The sequence below is a fragment of the Prionailurus viverrinus genome, chromosome F2, assembly GCF_022837055.1.
Source record: "Prionailurus viverrinus isolate Anna chromosome F2, UM_Priviv_1.0, whole genome shotgun sequence".
Taxonomy (NCBI): Eukaryota; Metazoa; Chordata; class Mammalia; order Carnivora; family Felidae; genus Prionailurus; species Prionailurus viverrinus.
In genome coordinates, this window is record NC_062578.1 from 44343707 (window position 1) to 44361447 (window position 17741).

Below are 17741 nucleotides of genomic sequence, written 5' to 3' on the forward strand. Positions count from 1 at the left end.
CTCTTATATATATTAAAACTAAACAGAGTAAAATAATATAATCACTTCAAACTGTCTTTCAAAGCATATCTTATGGTAATCCTCTTTGTTGGAATAGGATGGCTACAGGTAGGGACTAATAGACCTAATGAAGAGAGAAGCATATCAGAACACAAAAAGACCATGCTTGCTGTATAAAAATGTTAATTTAGCCATTTTTGCACTTTATATTTTCTCTGGTCTTTTCCAAACTCCAGTCTTCTAACCCTGTAGCATGTGATACTTTTCTTATGCATGGAGTTTAGATCTCCATAGCCCATTCTAAACTAGGCTGCAGGCTAGGCCTGTCTTTTCACATTCAGAGACCCAGAATATTCTTTAAGACATAAAAGGGAACATGCTTGTCCTCCCCATCCACACCCCTCACTCTGAACTCTCCCAGAGGCTCTTTGGACAGCATTCCCCTAGCTGGCTTCCTCTAGGCGACCATCCTCTGCCACTGTCCAGACAGCTTTCTCATTAATTACATGGGCTCTATATTTGTGAGAGCATATAATGGTGCCTCAGCCTGAGGGTGAAAATCAGAACCCAGCCAAGTCCATTGGGAGAACCCAGCCAAGTCCATTGGGAGAACCCAGCCAAGTCCATTGGGAGAACCCAGCCAAGTCCATTGGGAGAAATGGGAATGCTTCTGCTGGGGTGGCAGATCGGCTTCATTTTGCTTGCTCCAGTCACAGTGAGAGTGGCTATCTGGGACACTCCCTTGAAAAGAATTCGGAGCAAGTGCTAGGGGATTGGTTAGCAGAGTTCGTGGGATCTGTGAACTGGGTGTGGTGGCTTCTTGAGAGGAACCTGTTTACTAGAAAGAGCATGTGTGGCATTTAAAAAAAAATGTTTATTTATTTATTTTGAGAGAGAGAGAGAGAGAGAAAGTGCATGGGGAGGGGCAGAGAGAGAGAGAGAAGAGAGAGGGAGGGAGGGAGGGAGGGAGGGAGAGAATCCATCCCAAGCAGGCTCCACACTGTCAATGCAGAGCCTGATGTGGGGCTCAGTTCCGTGGGATCATGACCTGAGCTGAAACCAGGAGTCAGATGCTCAACCGAGCCACCCAGGCGCCCCCAAAAGAGCATATATGACATTTGTGATCAAAGGATCAGTGATTGAGTCTCAGCTGAGCACTATGTGACCTTGTGTGGGGTTTCCTGTGCAGTCTGAGTGTGCTCATTTGCAGAATACAATAATAGTCACACTTCACAGGGGAGGCAAGACTGCTCCAGTGGTATAAAATGGGACTGGTGGTGGTGGTTTCTTGAGGAGGACAGGTTAACGTGATGGCACTGTGGGCTACAAGGTGAATCAGGAGGGTCTCACTGAATTTGGGGAAAACATTTCTACATTTGAAAAATTTGCCTATTGAAACGTGGCACTCATGAAAGGTACAACTTTGATTTCACTGCTGAGCCTTTTTCCCTCACTGTGTGTAACCTGGACGTAGTCCCTTGGTTTATAGCTTCGGGAGTTTAAAACATTAGCCTAGAATATTAATTCAACACAAAGGGCCGAGAAGAGTGGCTCATTTTTATGTGTTTGTTTCCTGGGACTGTCTGTTAATACTTAATTCTTAGTCATTGAGTCTGATACCCTAAAATTATTTGTGCTGTAATCTTTTGTCTCTCAAGATTTCCAGAAGTCTGTTACTCTCTGTGGTGTTAACAGTGTCATCTCCCTGCAAAGTCTTTCAGCCTCTCCCTGAACCACTAGTACGGCAGAATTCTTTTTCACTCTGAACGAACATCCGGTTTGTTTGACTGTCTTCCCCACTCGACAATAAGCTGCCTTGTGGTGTTTGCTGTAATATGGATGTGATGCTTAGCATAGTGCTTGGCATATGTTTGTTGCCTCATGGGTAATTTCTGAACTTCTGAACAATTGAATGAATTGCTTAATGAATGTTCTAGCATTCTGCATTTTACTTGGCTGTTGATGTGTTTGCCCCACTGAAATACTAATCTTCGGGGCTAGGACCGCGTGTTATTCATTGTTGTATAACCCAGTTTCAAGAAGAATGTTGGGAACATAATAGGTGAACTGATTTACAAAATTTCTTAGGCAAATAGGATTTTACAATAAATCCAGTTTTTTTCCCAAAATATATTTACCACAATTGTTTGAATTGAAATAGCAAATGTCAGAAACGTATTTCAATATCAGAACAGGACCATCTAGACAGGGGCTTATTTGAATTGAATAAGGAAGCACATTTGGATCAGAGTTCTAAAATTTGATTTAAAAATATTTCAAGTAAAATATTTTAAAATATTTTTAAATATTTGCCCATTGATGTTGGACCCAAGTGAAACGCACAGCTGCCATTATTAGCTTAATTTTTTTTTTTCAAATGTGGGAATATAAAAGTTAGCCATCTAAAGGCACCTGGTTGGCTCAGTTGGTAGAGCATGTGATGCTTGATCTCGGAGTCCTGAGTTTGAGCCCTGCATTGGGCATAGAGATTGCTTAAAAAAAAAAAAAGTTGAAAAAAATTAGCCAATCATGTGAAACCCACATATCTGATTATAATTTATATTTATTTTTTAAATTATTTTTAACCATTTTTACTGTGAATATTGCACACATATGGGAAATGCACAAAATATAAACAGCTCGGTTATTACCGAACAAGGAGTCATGTGTCTACCTACCACTCGAGTCTGACTATTCTCTTAAAGGTTGCCCTAGAGATTACAACGTAACATCCTGGACTCTTTAAAATCTCCCATTAACTGGTACTTTCATTCTTTTCCTGGGCAATGCAAGGATTTAAGATCAGTTCAGTTCCAGTGATCTGCTCTTGACTTACATGGTATTGTCTATTTTGAATCTATTTATATTTTGCAGTCATTATTATTGTTATTAGGTTATCGATATTCACAGTTGCCAACATAATTATCATTTCTGTTATTCTTCTTTCTTTGTACCTGTTCAGCCTTATATCTGGCATCATTTTTCTTTTGCCCAAAGAATACCCTTTAGTGCTTCTTTACTGCTGAGCTGCTGGTGACAGATTCCCTCCGTTTTGTCCAAGAGCCTCTTTGTTTCATTTTTATTCTTGAAGGATTTTTTTTCTTGATATAAAACTGTAGGTTGGCATTTCCTCCCCAGTATTTTGAAGTTGGAACTCCATTGTCTTCTGGCTTTTTTTTTTTTTTTTTTTTTAATTAAAGCCAACCATCTGAACGTTTTCTTCTGTCTTAGCAACTCATTAATTTTCTTGCACTTTGTCTAATGGATGAAACTCATCCACTGTGTTCTTGATTTGGCTACTGTAGTTTCTCACTCTAGAGCCTCTGTATTCTTTTCAACTCTGTCATATGCTTCTTTTTATACCAGTTCCCTGCCAAAATTCTCCTTGTGTTTCTTCTTTATCTCCTTGATTTTCATAAGCATAGTCACTTTATTTATTTATTTATTAAAAAGATACTTTTATTTTTTTGATTTTTTTAAAAAAGTTTATTTATTTTGAGAGACAAAGTGAGCACGAGCTGGGGAGGGGCAGAAAGAGAGGGGGAGAGAGAGAGAACCCCAAGCAGGCTCTGCACAGTGAGTGCAGAGCCCGATGCAGGGCTTGAACTCATGAACCATGAGATCATGACTTGAGCCTGAGTCAATTGGACACTTAACCGACTGAGCCACCCAGGCACCCCTAGCATAGTTCACTTTATTTAAAACATTTTTTTTTAATGTTTATTTATTTTTGAGAGACAGACACACAGAGTGCAAGCAGGGAGGGGCAGAGGGAGAGAGAGACAGAATCTGAAGCGGGCTCCAGGCTCTGAGCTGTCAGCACAGAGCCCCATGTGGGGCTCAAACCCACAAACTGTGAGATCATGACCTGAGCTGAGGTTGGATGCTTAACCGACTGAGCCACCCAGGTGTCTCATCATAGTTCACTTTAAAGCACATGCTCATTAACTTCTATATCAAGAGTACTTATGTTTCTGTTGTCTGTTGTTTGTTTGTTTTAGTAAAACAAGTGGGTATTTTATTGGATTTTCTGGTTTCTATTCTGAGAGTTTTGTCTTTCCTGTTCGCTGTATTTTGGACATTGCATTTGAAAAATTAAAAAAGTAATTCAAGGCATAGGATGATCTCTTTCTCCTCCAGGATTTTAATAGCTTTTATTAGGGGTCTAGCAACTGGGGATTGCCTTTATCCAGTTTCAAGACTCAGATGATGCAAAGCTGGGCTGTGTCCCTCTAAAGGCTGGTCTTCTTGCGGTGTACCTTCCTCCAGTGGTGACCCTGCAGGGTCTTAGGGCAAAGCCCTGGGGGCTCTGCCCCCACCCCCACCCGGCAGCCTCTTGATGCCCTGGCCCAGCAAGGCTGTCAGGGGTGCTGCTTAGGCTCTTAGCTCTTATCCGTCTTTTCCAGAATCGACAAATGCCCCTGGGGTATTTCTGCCTTTTCCTGGATTTTGGACCAGTAATTCTCATTGCCTCATTAGCTGCCACACCTTCTCACATACGTGGGTATTTTGTTCAGATTTCCTAGCTGTCCTCAGAGGGACATTGGTTTGTATTGCCTGGTTCACCATTATTGGAAGTGGCAGATTCCTTATTTATTGTTCTTTCACTATGACATTTCTCCCCCGAAATACCTATTTCCAAGATTTGACTTGAATGCTCAGCCAGATTTACTTGTCATTGGTCAGTTTCTTTCGTTAACTGTTTTTTAGAGAAGCAAGTTCAATAATAATATTTTGTAACATAGTTTATATTAAAAATGTTTTTGAAGTTTTAAATAATTGTCTCTAACTCTAAAAGCAGTATATGCTGATGTTAGACACTCTGGAAGATATGAAAAAAGGTAGAATGAAAATTAAAGGTACACGTCATCTACCTGGTTTGTATGTAAGTAACATTGTACACTTTTGCGTTCTTGGTCTGTGATTTATACTTGTGAACATATCACACATATAAATAATAGAATTGGAATCATATAACATTTTTATACTGTAGTTTTCATTTAACATACTATGAACATTTCTTATTGTTAACTTTTTTCAAAATATGGGTTTTTATCCTTAGGATTCTGTTATTTTGTAGTAATATTGAGCCCTTCTATTTCTTTTTATAATTTTTTAATTTTTTTAATGTTTCTTTATTTTTGAGAGAGAGAAAGAGACAGAGAGAGACACAGTGCAAGCAGGGGAGGAGCAGAGAGAGGGAGGCACAGAATCCAAAGCAGGCTCCAGGCCCCGAGCTGTCAGCATGGAGCCCGATGCAGGGCTTGACCTCACGAATCATGAGATCGTGACCTGAGCTGAAGTTGGACGCTTGACCCACGGAGCCACCCAGGTGCCCCGCCCTTCTCCTACTTCTGTTTCAAGTTTTCATTATAGATAAATCTGCACAACAGTCATTTTTGGACACCACTTTTGTGCAAAGTTTTTTTTTTTTAATTTTTTTACATGTATTTATTTTTGAGAGGCAGAGAGAGACAGAGCACAAGTAGGGGAGGGGCAGAGAGAGAGGGAGACACAGAATCCGAAGCAGGCTCCAGGCTCCGAGCTGTCAGTACAGAGCCTGACACGGGGCTCGAACCCATGAGCCGTGAGATCATGACCTGAGCCGAAGTCGGTCGCTCAACTGACGGAGCCACCCAAGTGCCCCTTTTTGTGCAGATTTTTGGCGGTTGTGTAATTATTATTACCTCAGTGGGCTGGGGTGTTATTAAGGTGCTTTTATCGATGTTTTTAAAAAACGAGCTGATAATTACATTTAACATTTTCAGTGATTCAAACTACAGATATCACTGTTCACTTAGGATCTGAGAAATGATTTAAGGGTAGAAGCACTTTGGATCCCTGGAGAATATACAAGGGCCTGACTACTTAAGTAATTGGGCAGAAGTTGAATTTATTTACATATGGAAGTAATCATTGTCAAGAACAAGGAAAAAATGTGTGATACCCCAGGAACACTTTGTCAATAGAATGGGAACAATTTGTATGTGACCTACCAAAACAGACGAAGTCCAAAGGAGGTGAGCATTAGCTGAACAAGATCACAAATATGCCCACTCTTTCTTTTACATTTAGCTCAGCTGTGGTCATTGCATCATCTGCTCCTGGAAAGTCCTATCATCTTCTTGGTTCTCATTTCTGGTGACATTTCATTCTTGGTCAGAACTACGATTGGATAACTTCCATTTTCTCTCTTAGAGGAAGTCCTTCTTATCAGGTGTTCTTAGGGCTTTGACTTAATTCGGCCTTTTCCAGTTGATTCTGTGTGGTAACTACCATGGCTAGTCCTCCCCCGGCCCCTTTGCACAGACCTTGATCCTCACGGATCACCCTGTCACCCTACTCTATTCGCTATATATACCACCCACGGCATGCCACATTCCTGTCGGCAGTTGAGGTTTTAGGACACAGTAAATATGTGTCATCACACGTTTTTGTTATGAAAATTTCACCATGTGATGAAAAGAACACAGTGATGACTGGTCATAATGACCTTCCCATCACATTTTTGTTTTATCTGTGTCCTTTCTCCCTGGACTGTCTCGTGAAGAACTAGGGCAGCTGGCAGGGCATTCGGCCCCAGGACTGTGGTCTGTGGCTGGGGAACAGAGAGAAGAGCCACAGGGCTGGTGGTTCAGAGGAGACGATGACAGTGTGCAGAGAGCCGCAGGCACAGCCAGGAATCGGACCCAGGGCCTGCTGTGGAGCAAGAAGAACAGCGAACCAGGAGCCAGGACTCAGGTGTCAGGAATGACATGAGCTGGAGCGAGCAGGAGCACCAGTAAGACTAGGCATCAGGCGGTCAGAACAAAACTGAGGGCAGGCCTGAACACCAAAGGTAGAATAAAAAGAGAGGGGCAGATGGACAAGCTAACAACGTGATTCTTTGGACATCCTGGAAATTCTTTCCAGTTCAACGTCTCTAAAAGCAGCCTCATCTTAGTCCCTCTGTGATCTCCCCTCTTATTTCTGATAATAACAAGATACATCTTGTCACCCAGCCTTGAAATCTCCAATCTGGTTTGCGTCCCTTTGTCTTTGCATTTAGTCACTTCCTGTCTCTAGTGATGCTGCCTCCACGTGGCAAGGTCTTGTGGTTCCAACCATGGCTCTTCCATTCTAGGACCTGAGGAAAGGTCCCATAACCTCTGAAAGTAACGTGTAAGACCAGAGTCTCAGCGCTGTCTTGAGAATTAGAGGGAAGTGGAGAAAACCTTGGTTACTCCTCAGCAGACCTTTGCACTGCTGTCCAGATCCAGGGCCTGCCTCCTGCCTAGCCTCCCTGCCTCTTCCAGCTTGATCTTCCTAATGACATGGTTCTAATCGTGTCTCATCCCAGCTTATGAGCTATTCATTAGCTATTAGCTTGAAGCCCCAGCTTCCTGTCCTGCCCCTGAGGACTCTTCACCATCCGGCCCCAACCTGCATTTCTCTTCTCATTCCCTTACATTTACCCTTCGTGTGCTGTGTTCAGTCACATCTAACTACTTGCTATATTCAGTACAGGTCCCATCCCAGTGGCCCTACTCAGACTTGAACGTGTTCTTTTCTACACCGCTCAGTTTCCAAAATCTTCCCATCTTTCCAGCCCCTGTCCAAGTGTTCGCATCTCTGCTGCACCTCCCCATGACCTCAGTCTCAGCCTCAAGTTTCAGTAATACCTTTCTCTGAACTTCCATTAGTCTTGCTCTGAACTCTTGGCATGCTTACTGCTGTATGCTTTGTGTTATTTGGGCACATGACTTACTTAGCCTTGTATTCGGAGTCCTGGAGAATTCTTGCTAAGCACTTAGCACAGTGCCTATCTGTTGCTGCAGTTAGTAAATGTATTGTGATAAGTAAACTAGGCATGGGGATAATAACAAGCTGATTAAGAGCTGACAGTTGTTTTCTCCACTGAGTATTCTTAGCTCCCTTGGCAAGCATCAGTTGACCATATATGCATGAGTCTTTTCTGGGCTCTCAATTCTGTTCCATTGGTCCATGTGTCTGTTTTATGCCAGTGCTGCACTGTTTTGATTAGTATAAATTTTGTAATAAAATCTGAAATCAGAAAAAAAAAAACACCCAGAGAATTGACAGATGCGTCGGAACTATAAGGACAGGGAAGCCACGGCATAGCACTGGTTCAGATCTGGCAGCCAGGCAACGTTCCATGCCAGCCAGGAGCTTTTATGTGGGTCCCATGGAGGTGCGAAGAGGTAAGTGAACTAACGTGAGTGGCCATTGTATGCCAGTCACCCTTCTAGATGTTTTACATGATTTACTCATTTGAACCCCAGCCAGGTCACTGTCTTCCCTTTCTTGATATTCTTCATGGGCTTCTTGTTATGCTTAGAATAAAATCCAAACTCTCTTAACACAAGCCCTATGGAATCTCTAAACGTGGCCTGCATTACCTTAACCAGACACTGCACTGCTTCTCACTCTGCCATCATCTGCTCTTACCCTCCCTACTCTACCATTAGGTTAAAGCTTTGCCCATGAATCTCAGAGTTCCCTTTTCAACCTTAAAACCGACCCATTGCAGTAACAGTGACTATGCTGTCTTCGTGTGGTGCTTTGCTTTTTCAAACTACATTCTTAGGTTGTTTCATCTGATCTTACTTCAGCCCATGATCTTTGGGCTGCTTTTTTCAAAGACAAGAGTATAGAGGGAACGAAATGCCAGGAAAACTTGACAGTTTATCAAAGAACATCCTTGCCAAACATCACATGCCAGTTGTGGGACTAACTCATACCTTCCTTTAAGCTTTAGATGTGTTCTGAAAAGCTTTGTTCAAATAGAGTTTGGCTAAACACACTCTCCTTAAAATGTGCTAAGAAGTTTCTGGGATCTTTGAAGAGAAATAAGTGGTTCTAATAACCACTGTGGGGAGGATAATTGGATAGCAATAGGACTGAGAGTGACTTTTCACTATATACCCTTTTGTGCCTTAAAAATTTTTTTAACCATGTGCTTGTCAAAAAACAATCAGACCATATGAGATGATTTGGAACAAAGAGGAAGAAAAAGAATTATTCCAAATCCTACAATAATCCTAAAACAACCACCTTGGGATTGCCATTGAAAAATGAATTCTGGGGGCACCTGGGTGGCTCAGTAGGTTAAGTATCCAACTTCGGCTCAGGTCATGATCTCATGGTTCACAGGTTTGAGCCCCGTGTCGGGCTCTGTGCTGGCAGCTTAGAGACTGGAGCCTGCTTCGTGGATTCAGTCTCCCTCTCTCTCAGCCCCTCCCTTGCTCATACTCTGTCTCTCATAAATAAATAAAAATAAGGAAGGAAGGAAGGAAAGGAAGGAAGGAAGGAAGGAAGAAAGAAAGAAAGAAAGAAAAGGATGGATGGATGGATGGATGAAAGAAAGAAAGAAGGATGGATGGATGGATGGATGGATGGATGGATGGATGGATGGATTCTGGAGTGGATGTTTTATAGAGCAGACAACCTAACCCTCCCTTTGAACCTCTTCTGTAAATAGGTATTCCAAATACGACTTTTGTAGTAGGATATGCTTTTATTTACTGTTGTTAGTAAAAGAATTTCCTTTATGTAATCTTCATGGTTGTTCATTTTATTCCATCCCCATTTGGACAAGAGTAATACACACAAAAAGGAGATAACAACCCAGTCTCATCTCAAGCCTCACCCAAGCTCTTAGCACACCTGCCCCTCTAGCCCCACCACAGTTGGTACACGTGTGTCGCATGCAGCAAGGATGGCCAGGAAGAATAAAGGAAATGCAGATGTACAAGTAGAATGGTCAGAATTTCCCAGTTGGTCAGATGTGGGGGTAAGGTAGATGGTAAGCTCAAAGGTAATCAGGTTTCAAATATAAACAGGAGGCTAAGAGATTCCATTTTGGAATTAAAATTCCTGGATTCAGGTCTCATTTCTGCAGGTTGTTAGCTGCCTGATCTTCAGTAATGTTCTTAACTCACAGGCCTCGGTTTTCTCATCGATAACATGGGGATAATTTAGCGCCTATTTCACTAGGGTTATTGGACAGCTTAAGAGAGAGACTCCACATAAAGAAGTTAGCATAGTGCCTGAATGTTTTCCCCTTTAATTATTAAGGGTGATGCTGTTTTTAAAGATAGAGAACATAAAAAGAGGAGCAGAGATGGGAGATGGTGATTTCCATTTAGACAAGCTAAGTTTGGAGTACCTGAGGGCTATGTATTCTGCAGCGTCCAGAAGGCAGAGATATGGGTCTGGGGTGGAAAGGGGCTCACCTGAGCTACAACAGGAGGAACCATCATGCCTCTGCCACTGTGACTTTGCATTCATTCTCTCTGTTCCCTACATGGTCTCAAAGCTCAGATCGTCTGACCCTGTGAAAATGCTTGATCACCTAGAAAGACCTGTGGTTGTTTATCACGGTGCACTTGGCTAACTGGAGAGTTTGTGTTTTTCCAACCCCGGGCATCAGGGCTGCTGTGTATGATTGTGTGTGTTGCTCACTGTTCTAGGATGCCAGCCCCAAGGTGGGCAAGAGGTGAAATCTGGCCATTTGCTACGCCCAAGCCATGAGCCCTTGGCTATGGACAGGTGGTGCTTCTGGCTTGGGAATGTTAGCCTGCTCCCGCAGGGGGGCTACCTGTTGTTTGTTTCAATATTGTGAGCCTCTGTTGAAATTGAATTCCATATGGTCAGTTTAAGTTCCTATTATAAGGACCATATCCTTGGGGCACTTAAATTTTTTTCTTTCTTATTGCAGATTATCAACGCTGTGGTACTGCTGATTCTGTTGAGCGCCCTGGCTGACCCAGACCAGTATCACTTTTCAAGTTCTGAGCTAGGAGGTGACTTTGAGTTCATGGATGATGCCAGTAAGTACATCAGATAGCAGTTGTAGATATTTTGGTACTTTCAAGGGCAGGGAATCCTGCTTCCAGTTCTTCCTGTTAAATTACAAATATTGATTCATGGGCCATTTGAACTGATACTTCACTTTCTTTCCATCGTTACAAATCAGATCAACAAATATTTATGTGCTACGTGTGCTCTGCCTCTGTTCTAGGTGTAAGAGTCTAAATAAGGTCTCTTTTGTTTTTTTTCTTTTTTTTCCTTCTTTACATTAACTTTCTCGTTTTTTAAATTAATGCTTTGTCCTGGTCTTTCTACCCTGGGCCTTTTGGCCTTTTTTAGAGGATGGGGAGTAAATGGCAGGAAACAAGGTCAAAAGAGTCATGCGTACCTTACTGTATCTTCTATTACTTTCTGTATTTCCCTGTCTTCTAGGAGATGATCATTTTCCATTCCAGAAACTGTGTTGCTCATTATTTAGTGGACTTAGGCCTTTCTCCAATAAATAGAAACACACACAGGGATGTGGGTGTGGGATATGCCAGAAGGAGGCTAGGCACCCCAGTTCTAAGCTCATGGGCATCTTTTATAATTACAGTCACACTGTGTCCACACTAACTGAAAGGGGCAGTGCTGTGCATAATCCCAAACAAAAGATCATGCAAATTTAGTTCTCTTTGGCTTTGGAGAACTTTAAATGCATTAAAAAAAATGCTGGGGCAAAATGAGTAAGGTGGGGAGACAGTGACTCAAGATGCAGTTTTAGGGATAGACCGGGAACATTCGGAAGACGTTGAGGCTTGTGGGTTCTGTTCTCAGAGTGATAAAAATGCTTTTCAGTGGTTTTTAGTAATTCAGCAGTTATGTGCTGATGTGTGTTTTACGGAGATCCCTTTTGTCACTGAGTGGAGTATGCATTTAGGAGATTGGTTTGCAGTGGGGCGGGGGGAGTGGGGGGGTTCCCTGTGATCCAGACTGTACTGAGGATGAGGAAGAGGGTGGGTTTGGAGGTAGGATTGAGAGAACTTGCTGGTATGAATGAAGAAGGAAAGTGAGGAATCAAAGATCATCCCTGCTTTTCAGCTTGAGTAAAAGAGCTGATCTTCACTGGGGTGAGAGAGAGTCTGGGGTCAGGAGATAAGAACACACCTGGGGGGAGAGGACTCGACTTTGCTTTAAGTGACTCACCTGGGGGAGGGGACTTGACTTTGCTTTAAGTGACTCACCAGGGTCATTAGGAGTCTAGGCTCTGAAGCAGAAGGCTGACCGTGCCGTGTATTAAATGTTAGCATGGGCTAGTTACTTACCTTTCTGTGTCTTCCATTCCTCCTTCTGAAAGAGTGGTGATCATAGTTGCCTCACGGGATCATTGCAGTGATTAAATCAATTAGTGCATGAAAAATGCTTAGAATGGGGTCTGGCCCATAATAAGTGCTCAGTATATTTTGCTGCTTTACTAGCCATTCTTATTTAGGTATGTTACAGTTGAGACACGAGCTGTCTTAAAGTGCAGAGATTAAAAAGTGGTTGGTTATGTGACCCTATAACCCAGAACTCAGATGTCTGGGCTGATACAAATTTGAGGACATCAGCCTAAAAATGGTATTTATGTTAAGGACATAGTAAAGAGAAAAGTAAAGTGGTCCTGGATTGAGCCCTGTAGGAGCCCCAACAATAAATGTCAGAACATTATATTCTCCTGGGGTTTGGAACCTTCTCAGACTGAGACCTGCTCCTTCTCTCTATTTTGAATAACCCTGTTACTCTTACGGATTCTCCCAGAAAGGCTAATGAGTTCCATTAATATTAAATTAATATCTCTGCCTTCCTTCCCCTGAGATAAAAGACTATGTAAGCTATAAATATAATGTTTGATTGACATTTAAAAACAAATGATCTTTTACCATTGCCAGTAGCAGGATTTCCTTTTCTAAGGTAATTGAGGTTAGAAAAAGAAGTTTTAAATGATATGGCTATCGTTCTCTCTGAATTAAACAGTAACACTATATGCCTTGTTCTAATTGCTCGAGACTAAGCTGGGTAATGAGTTTCTGACTGTATAGGCTTAATTTAGCTGTCTTCAAAGGCTTGCTGGTACTTAAGACTTTAAAATAGTAATTGTTCTCTAATGTCCTGGATATTAGTTCCAGTGCATTTGAGGTCTCGCTCATATTTCATATATTTGAAAAAAATGAATGAAGAGTTTGTAATTACGTTTAGGACTATCAGTCATTTAAATCTCATGGTTATAAAAAGGGTACAGAAGAGTGGATATTCACTTGAGTGAGTCTTTTTTTAACTTCTTTCCTGTTACATTCCTTTTCACATGTTTTGATCTCCTTTTGAAAATAAGTTTGTAAGTAAAAGTTCACTGCGTTTGACAAGCCTTTGTATATTTAACTCACATATGAATAGAATTAAATAGTCCTGGAAATGGGTACAATCAATTGCTTTAAATTGTGCTTCAAAATTATGGAATATAGCAATTTTAAGTTGATACCTTTTTGGAATGGTGGTGGCCATCTGAAGATTTTCTCCAGAAGGACAAAGCAGGAATAATGTTTCACTTTTCCTTATGATATTTTCCTAAAATGATCTGGTAGAAGAAGATGTATTATTTAAATCAAAATGAGGCGTATGGGACAATCCACTGGGATAAAGAAAGAAAACATGAGGATTTCTCTTAAAAAAAAAAATCTGGCCCTTTAACATTTGTATTTTTAGATTTATTTTATATAATGTAAAAGTATTAGTGATAATACCTATTTATAATTTATGAATGTATATTTCTTATGTGACACGCCCATCCCCTCAATTGTCTCTACTAAGAATGAGTAAGGAACTGTCATTGATCAGAGGAAACAAAGGAGATACGGCTAAATGTAGTATGGGATTCTGGAACAGAAAAAGGACAGTAATAGGGGAAACAAGTGAAATTCACATAAGTTTTGTAGTTTATTATAGCATTATAGGAGTGTCAATTTCCTGGTTTTGACCATTACTCTGTTTTTGATGATAAATGGTTACTGTTAGGGGAAGCAAGATGAAGGGTATATTTGAACTCTACTGTTTTGTTTTTAAAAAATTTTCTTTTCTTAAAGTTTGTTTATTTTTGAGAGAGAGAGCAGAGGAGGGGCAGAGAAAGAGGGAGACACAGAATCCAAAGCGGGCTCCAGTCTCTGAGCCGTTAGCACAGAACCCAGTGCGGGCCTCGAACCCACAGATTGTGAGATGATGACCTGAGTCAAAGTCGGATGCTTAACTGACTAAGCCACCCAGGAGCCCTGAACTTTCTACCGTTCTTGTAACTTTCCTATAAGTCTAAAATGATTTTGAAATGATTATAATCTATTGATTTAGAGGACTGAAGGATAATGACTGAAAAGCATGTATGTGCAGCACACTATATTAGACACTCATAACTTATTTTGTATAGAAGTAGGCTTTGTAGCATTTCATTTTATTTGTGAAATTTTAGTGCATTGGCAAAGAACTGTGACTGGAAGTGTCAGGGCTGTGCAGAGTGTCAAACAACAGATCATTCAAATTAATTTCTGATTAATTTTGCAGCAGATTGGTCTTTCTAGTCAAACTTAGTTTTATTTACCAAATGGACACACCTGGCCTAAGGAAGGAAATGGCCATAAAACTAATCAAGAATGGATGGTTACCATATATGGCCATCTGATTTAGGATAAAGACACCACTGCACTTACTGGAGAAAGGAGGAGCGTTTGATAAATGTCCTGAGTGTAATCAATCAGGGGAAAACGGGTACTTCACGAAAGAAGATATCCATATGACCAATAAGCATATGAAAATACTCTCTGCTTTATCAGTTATAAAGGAAACGCCAGTTACAAGCACAGCAGTGAATCACTGCACCCCTCCAAAATGGCCAACATTAACAGAACTGATAATACCACCTGTCCATCAGGATGTGGGACTATTAGAGCTCCCAGGATGCTTCTGGGAGTGTAAATCATACAACCACTTTGGGAAAACTAAAGCTGAACATACATCTGTCTACTCTGTAGTTCCATTCTTAGATCTGTACCTTGCAGAAAATAATGCTTGTGTCCATCATAAGCCATTTATAAAAATGGTCATAATGGCTTTATTTATAATAGCCAAAAATTGGAAACAGTCCAGATTCCCGCCAATGATAGAATGGACAGAAACGGAGTGATCAGAGATGAAACAATACAAGCAAAAGGAGTGATGGGGATTCACTATACTTTTCTGGGTGTTTGAAAGTTTTGATTAAAAAAAACTAAGAAATGGAAAAAAAAAGAACAATCAACTAGGGCTTTCCATATGGCTCTTGGCACCACAGTGTAGAGCTCTCCTTGCCCTGTCATTTGGAAAGGGCCCCAGGCTGCCTACCTGCTGTCTATTCACATACCCCAATACAGGCTTGGCAGTCAGTCTACACAGCTTGTCCACTTGTGCATAAAGATCCCAACAGTCTTGAGGAAATAGACCTGCATGTGCAACAGCAGGGGAAGCCGGCCCATAGGAACCGTCCGAGCCCTTTATTGTCATCCATCCACCTTCCCAGTCTCTTATCTATGTATTTATCTTTTACATCATATGACTCAAAGGGTTGCATATTCTATGCTTTGACTATATCTCGCTTATTTTTTTAATGTTTATTATTTGTTTTTGAGAGAGAGAGAGGCTGCGTGAGTGGGGGAGGGGCAGAGAGAGAGGGAGAAAGAATCCCAAGCATGGGGACATGCAGCTTGATCCCACGAACTATGAGATCACAACCTGAGCCAAAATCGAGAGTTGGACGCTTAACCAATTGAGTCCGCCCCTTGCTTTTTTTTTTTTTTTTTTTTTTAAGGATACTTCCAACGAATATTTTCAAGAAGACCTTTTGTAATGATGTAGATGTAAGAAGACCACTAGGGGTAATGAAAGGACATGGATAATCAAGGCCAGCTATTGTTATCCCTAAACCTGAAGGAGGGGTAGGTAGGAGGCTGTGGTTACTGGAGCTGGGAATGAGAGACTCCTACAGGGTTAACCTCCTCATTAGGAGCAGTGACCTCAGGTCTAGGCCCACGGCCAACCCAAGGCAACGTCACCTTCCCTCTGATCTCCTGTCTAGGCTTCTCGTTGACTGAACTCCACAAAAGCCAGAGGGTAAGGGAGGCTGTTGATGAACCATGCACGTCTGCCTTCTGGGGCAGAGAACGGACTGGATGGTGAAAGGCGAGTGGAAGGCTTCTGGTAGAATCATTCACCTGCGTACCTGGATGTTCCTGTTAACCAAACTACTTTGCTGGGTGCGCGTTTCTCCCCTTTGCCTACAAGAATAAAGAACTTTGCCAGATGTCTTTTTAAAATTGGATATGTGAAGCCTATAGGTTCCCTGGATTCACTTCAGGTCCCAGTTTGGCCAGAGGCTGAGCAGGAACTAAGTTAGCTCAAGCATCGAGTGTTCTTCCTTTTGTGTTCTTTTCTTACCTGTAACTTCTCTGATGACGCATTTTGTTGTTGCTGTTGTTTGCATTTTAATGTGTTTGAAATCAGGATGTGATTTACCATGCAGCATGGATTTAGTGTGAGGATCTTGTTTTTTCTCCAAATCTTTATTTTGAAAAAATTCAAACCTTTCAGAGAAGTTTTATGGACAGTGAACATCCATCTTGCTTTTTCTTTTTATTTAAGTTTATTTATTTTGAGAGAGAGAAGGAGGGGCAGAGAGAGAGACAGAGAGAGAGAATCCTAAGCAGGCTCCGCACTGTTAGCACGGAGCCCAGTGTGGGGCTCGAACCCACAAACCATGAGATCATGACGTGAGCCAAAACCAAGAGTCAGACCGACTGAGCCACCCAGGTGCCCCATCTTGCCTTTTTCATTAATAATAATTTGGAGTTTTTCATCCTTTATAGAATTATCTCTTACTAAGTAGCGAATAGGTATAAAACAGTATTTACAAAATACCGAACAATGGTACAAGTACTTATGTACTCATCACTCGATTTAAGACACTGAATTTTAGCTTACTTTCGAAAGAGCACTATGTGTCCCATCCTGATGGCATGTTCTTTCCTCTGATCCCAGAACTAGCCATTCTGCTGAATGGTTGATCATTCCTTTGTGTTTCTTTATAGATGTCCACATATATTTGTGTCACTAATTGATCTGTTGTTTAATTTTCATGCTAATAAGCTTTATAGAATAGATTCATGCAGTATGCCTACTTCTGAGACTTGTTTTTTCAGTTTTACTGTGCTGATGAGAAAGGTATTCAGACACTTGTTAAAGATGGTAAGGAAGACTTTACCCAAGAGGGGTTTTGCAGTAGGCAAGAGGTCAGACTCAACTACCTCTCCAGCAAGGACGGTGGAGCATTGTCACCAAGGAGCAGGTGGGGGGGGGGGGGGGTCAGTGGATGGAAAATTACTGAGAGGAAACATCAAAGCTGCGGAGATTCTTGCTAGACAACTCTAGACAACTCAACAGGATTCTTGCTGAAAGCAGACCAGCATGGCAAGTTACAGAGGCTGGGGGATAAGGAAATTTGATCAGATTATCAGGGTGATCATATACTGAGGAGAGGGGGTTTTTAGTAAGCTGACTCAGTAGGATTCTTGCCAAAACCAGACCAAATGGGCCATGGGCAGGACCCAAGGTGTTTGGTTGGAGGAGAGAGTCGTCGTTATGTGTCTACATGTACCTGGGGAGACCTTTCTGCTAGCAGCACCCAGTTGCAAGAGAGTCTGGGCAATTCAGGTTTTTAGCTTCCTAGCCTCTGTAGAATAGGCAGACACACTAGGTGGGAATGAACGCTCAGTGCCAATTCCCCATGTCCTCAGCAAACATGCTTTAGTATATGGTGAACCTGACCCGGTCCTTCTTTTTCAGAAATCTTCTGACCATTTTTGCTTATTTATTTTTTCGCATCAGTTGTCCAGTTC

General features: G+C 41.6%; 1 protein-coding gene across 1 annotated transcript in view; it reads left to right on the top strand.

Moving 5' to 3' along the window:
* Positions 1-17741, top strand: part of LAPTM4B (lysosomal protein transmembrane 4 beta) — a 79220-nt gene that overhangs the window by 20911 nt on the left and 40568 nt on the right. The window contains exon 2 of the mRNA XM_047842140.1: positions 10721-10832. Within this exon, the coding sequence (XP_047698096.1) occupies positions 10721-10832 (112 nt within the window). The remainder of the gene's footprint in view (positions 1-10720; positions 10833-17741) is intronic.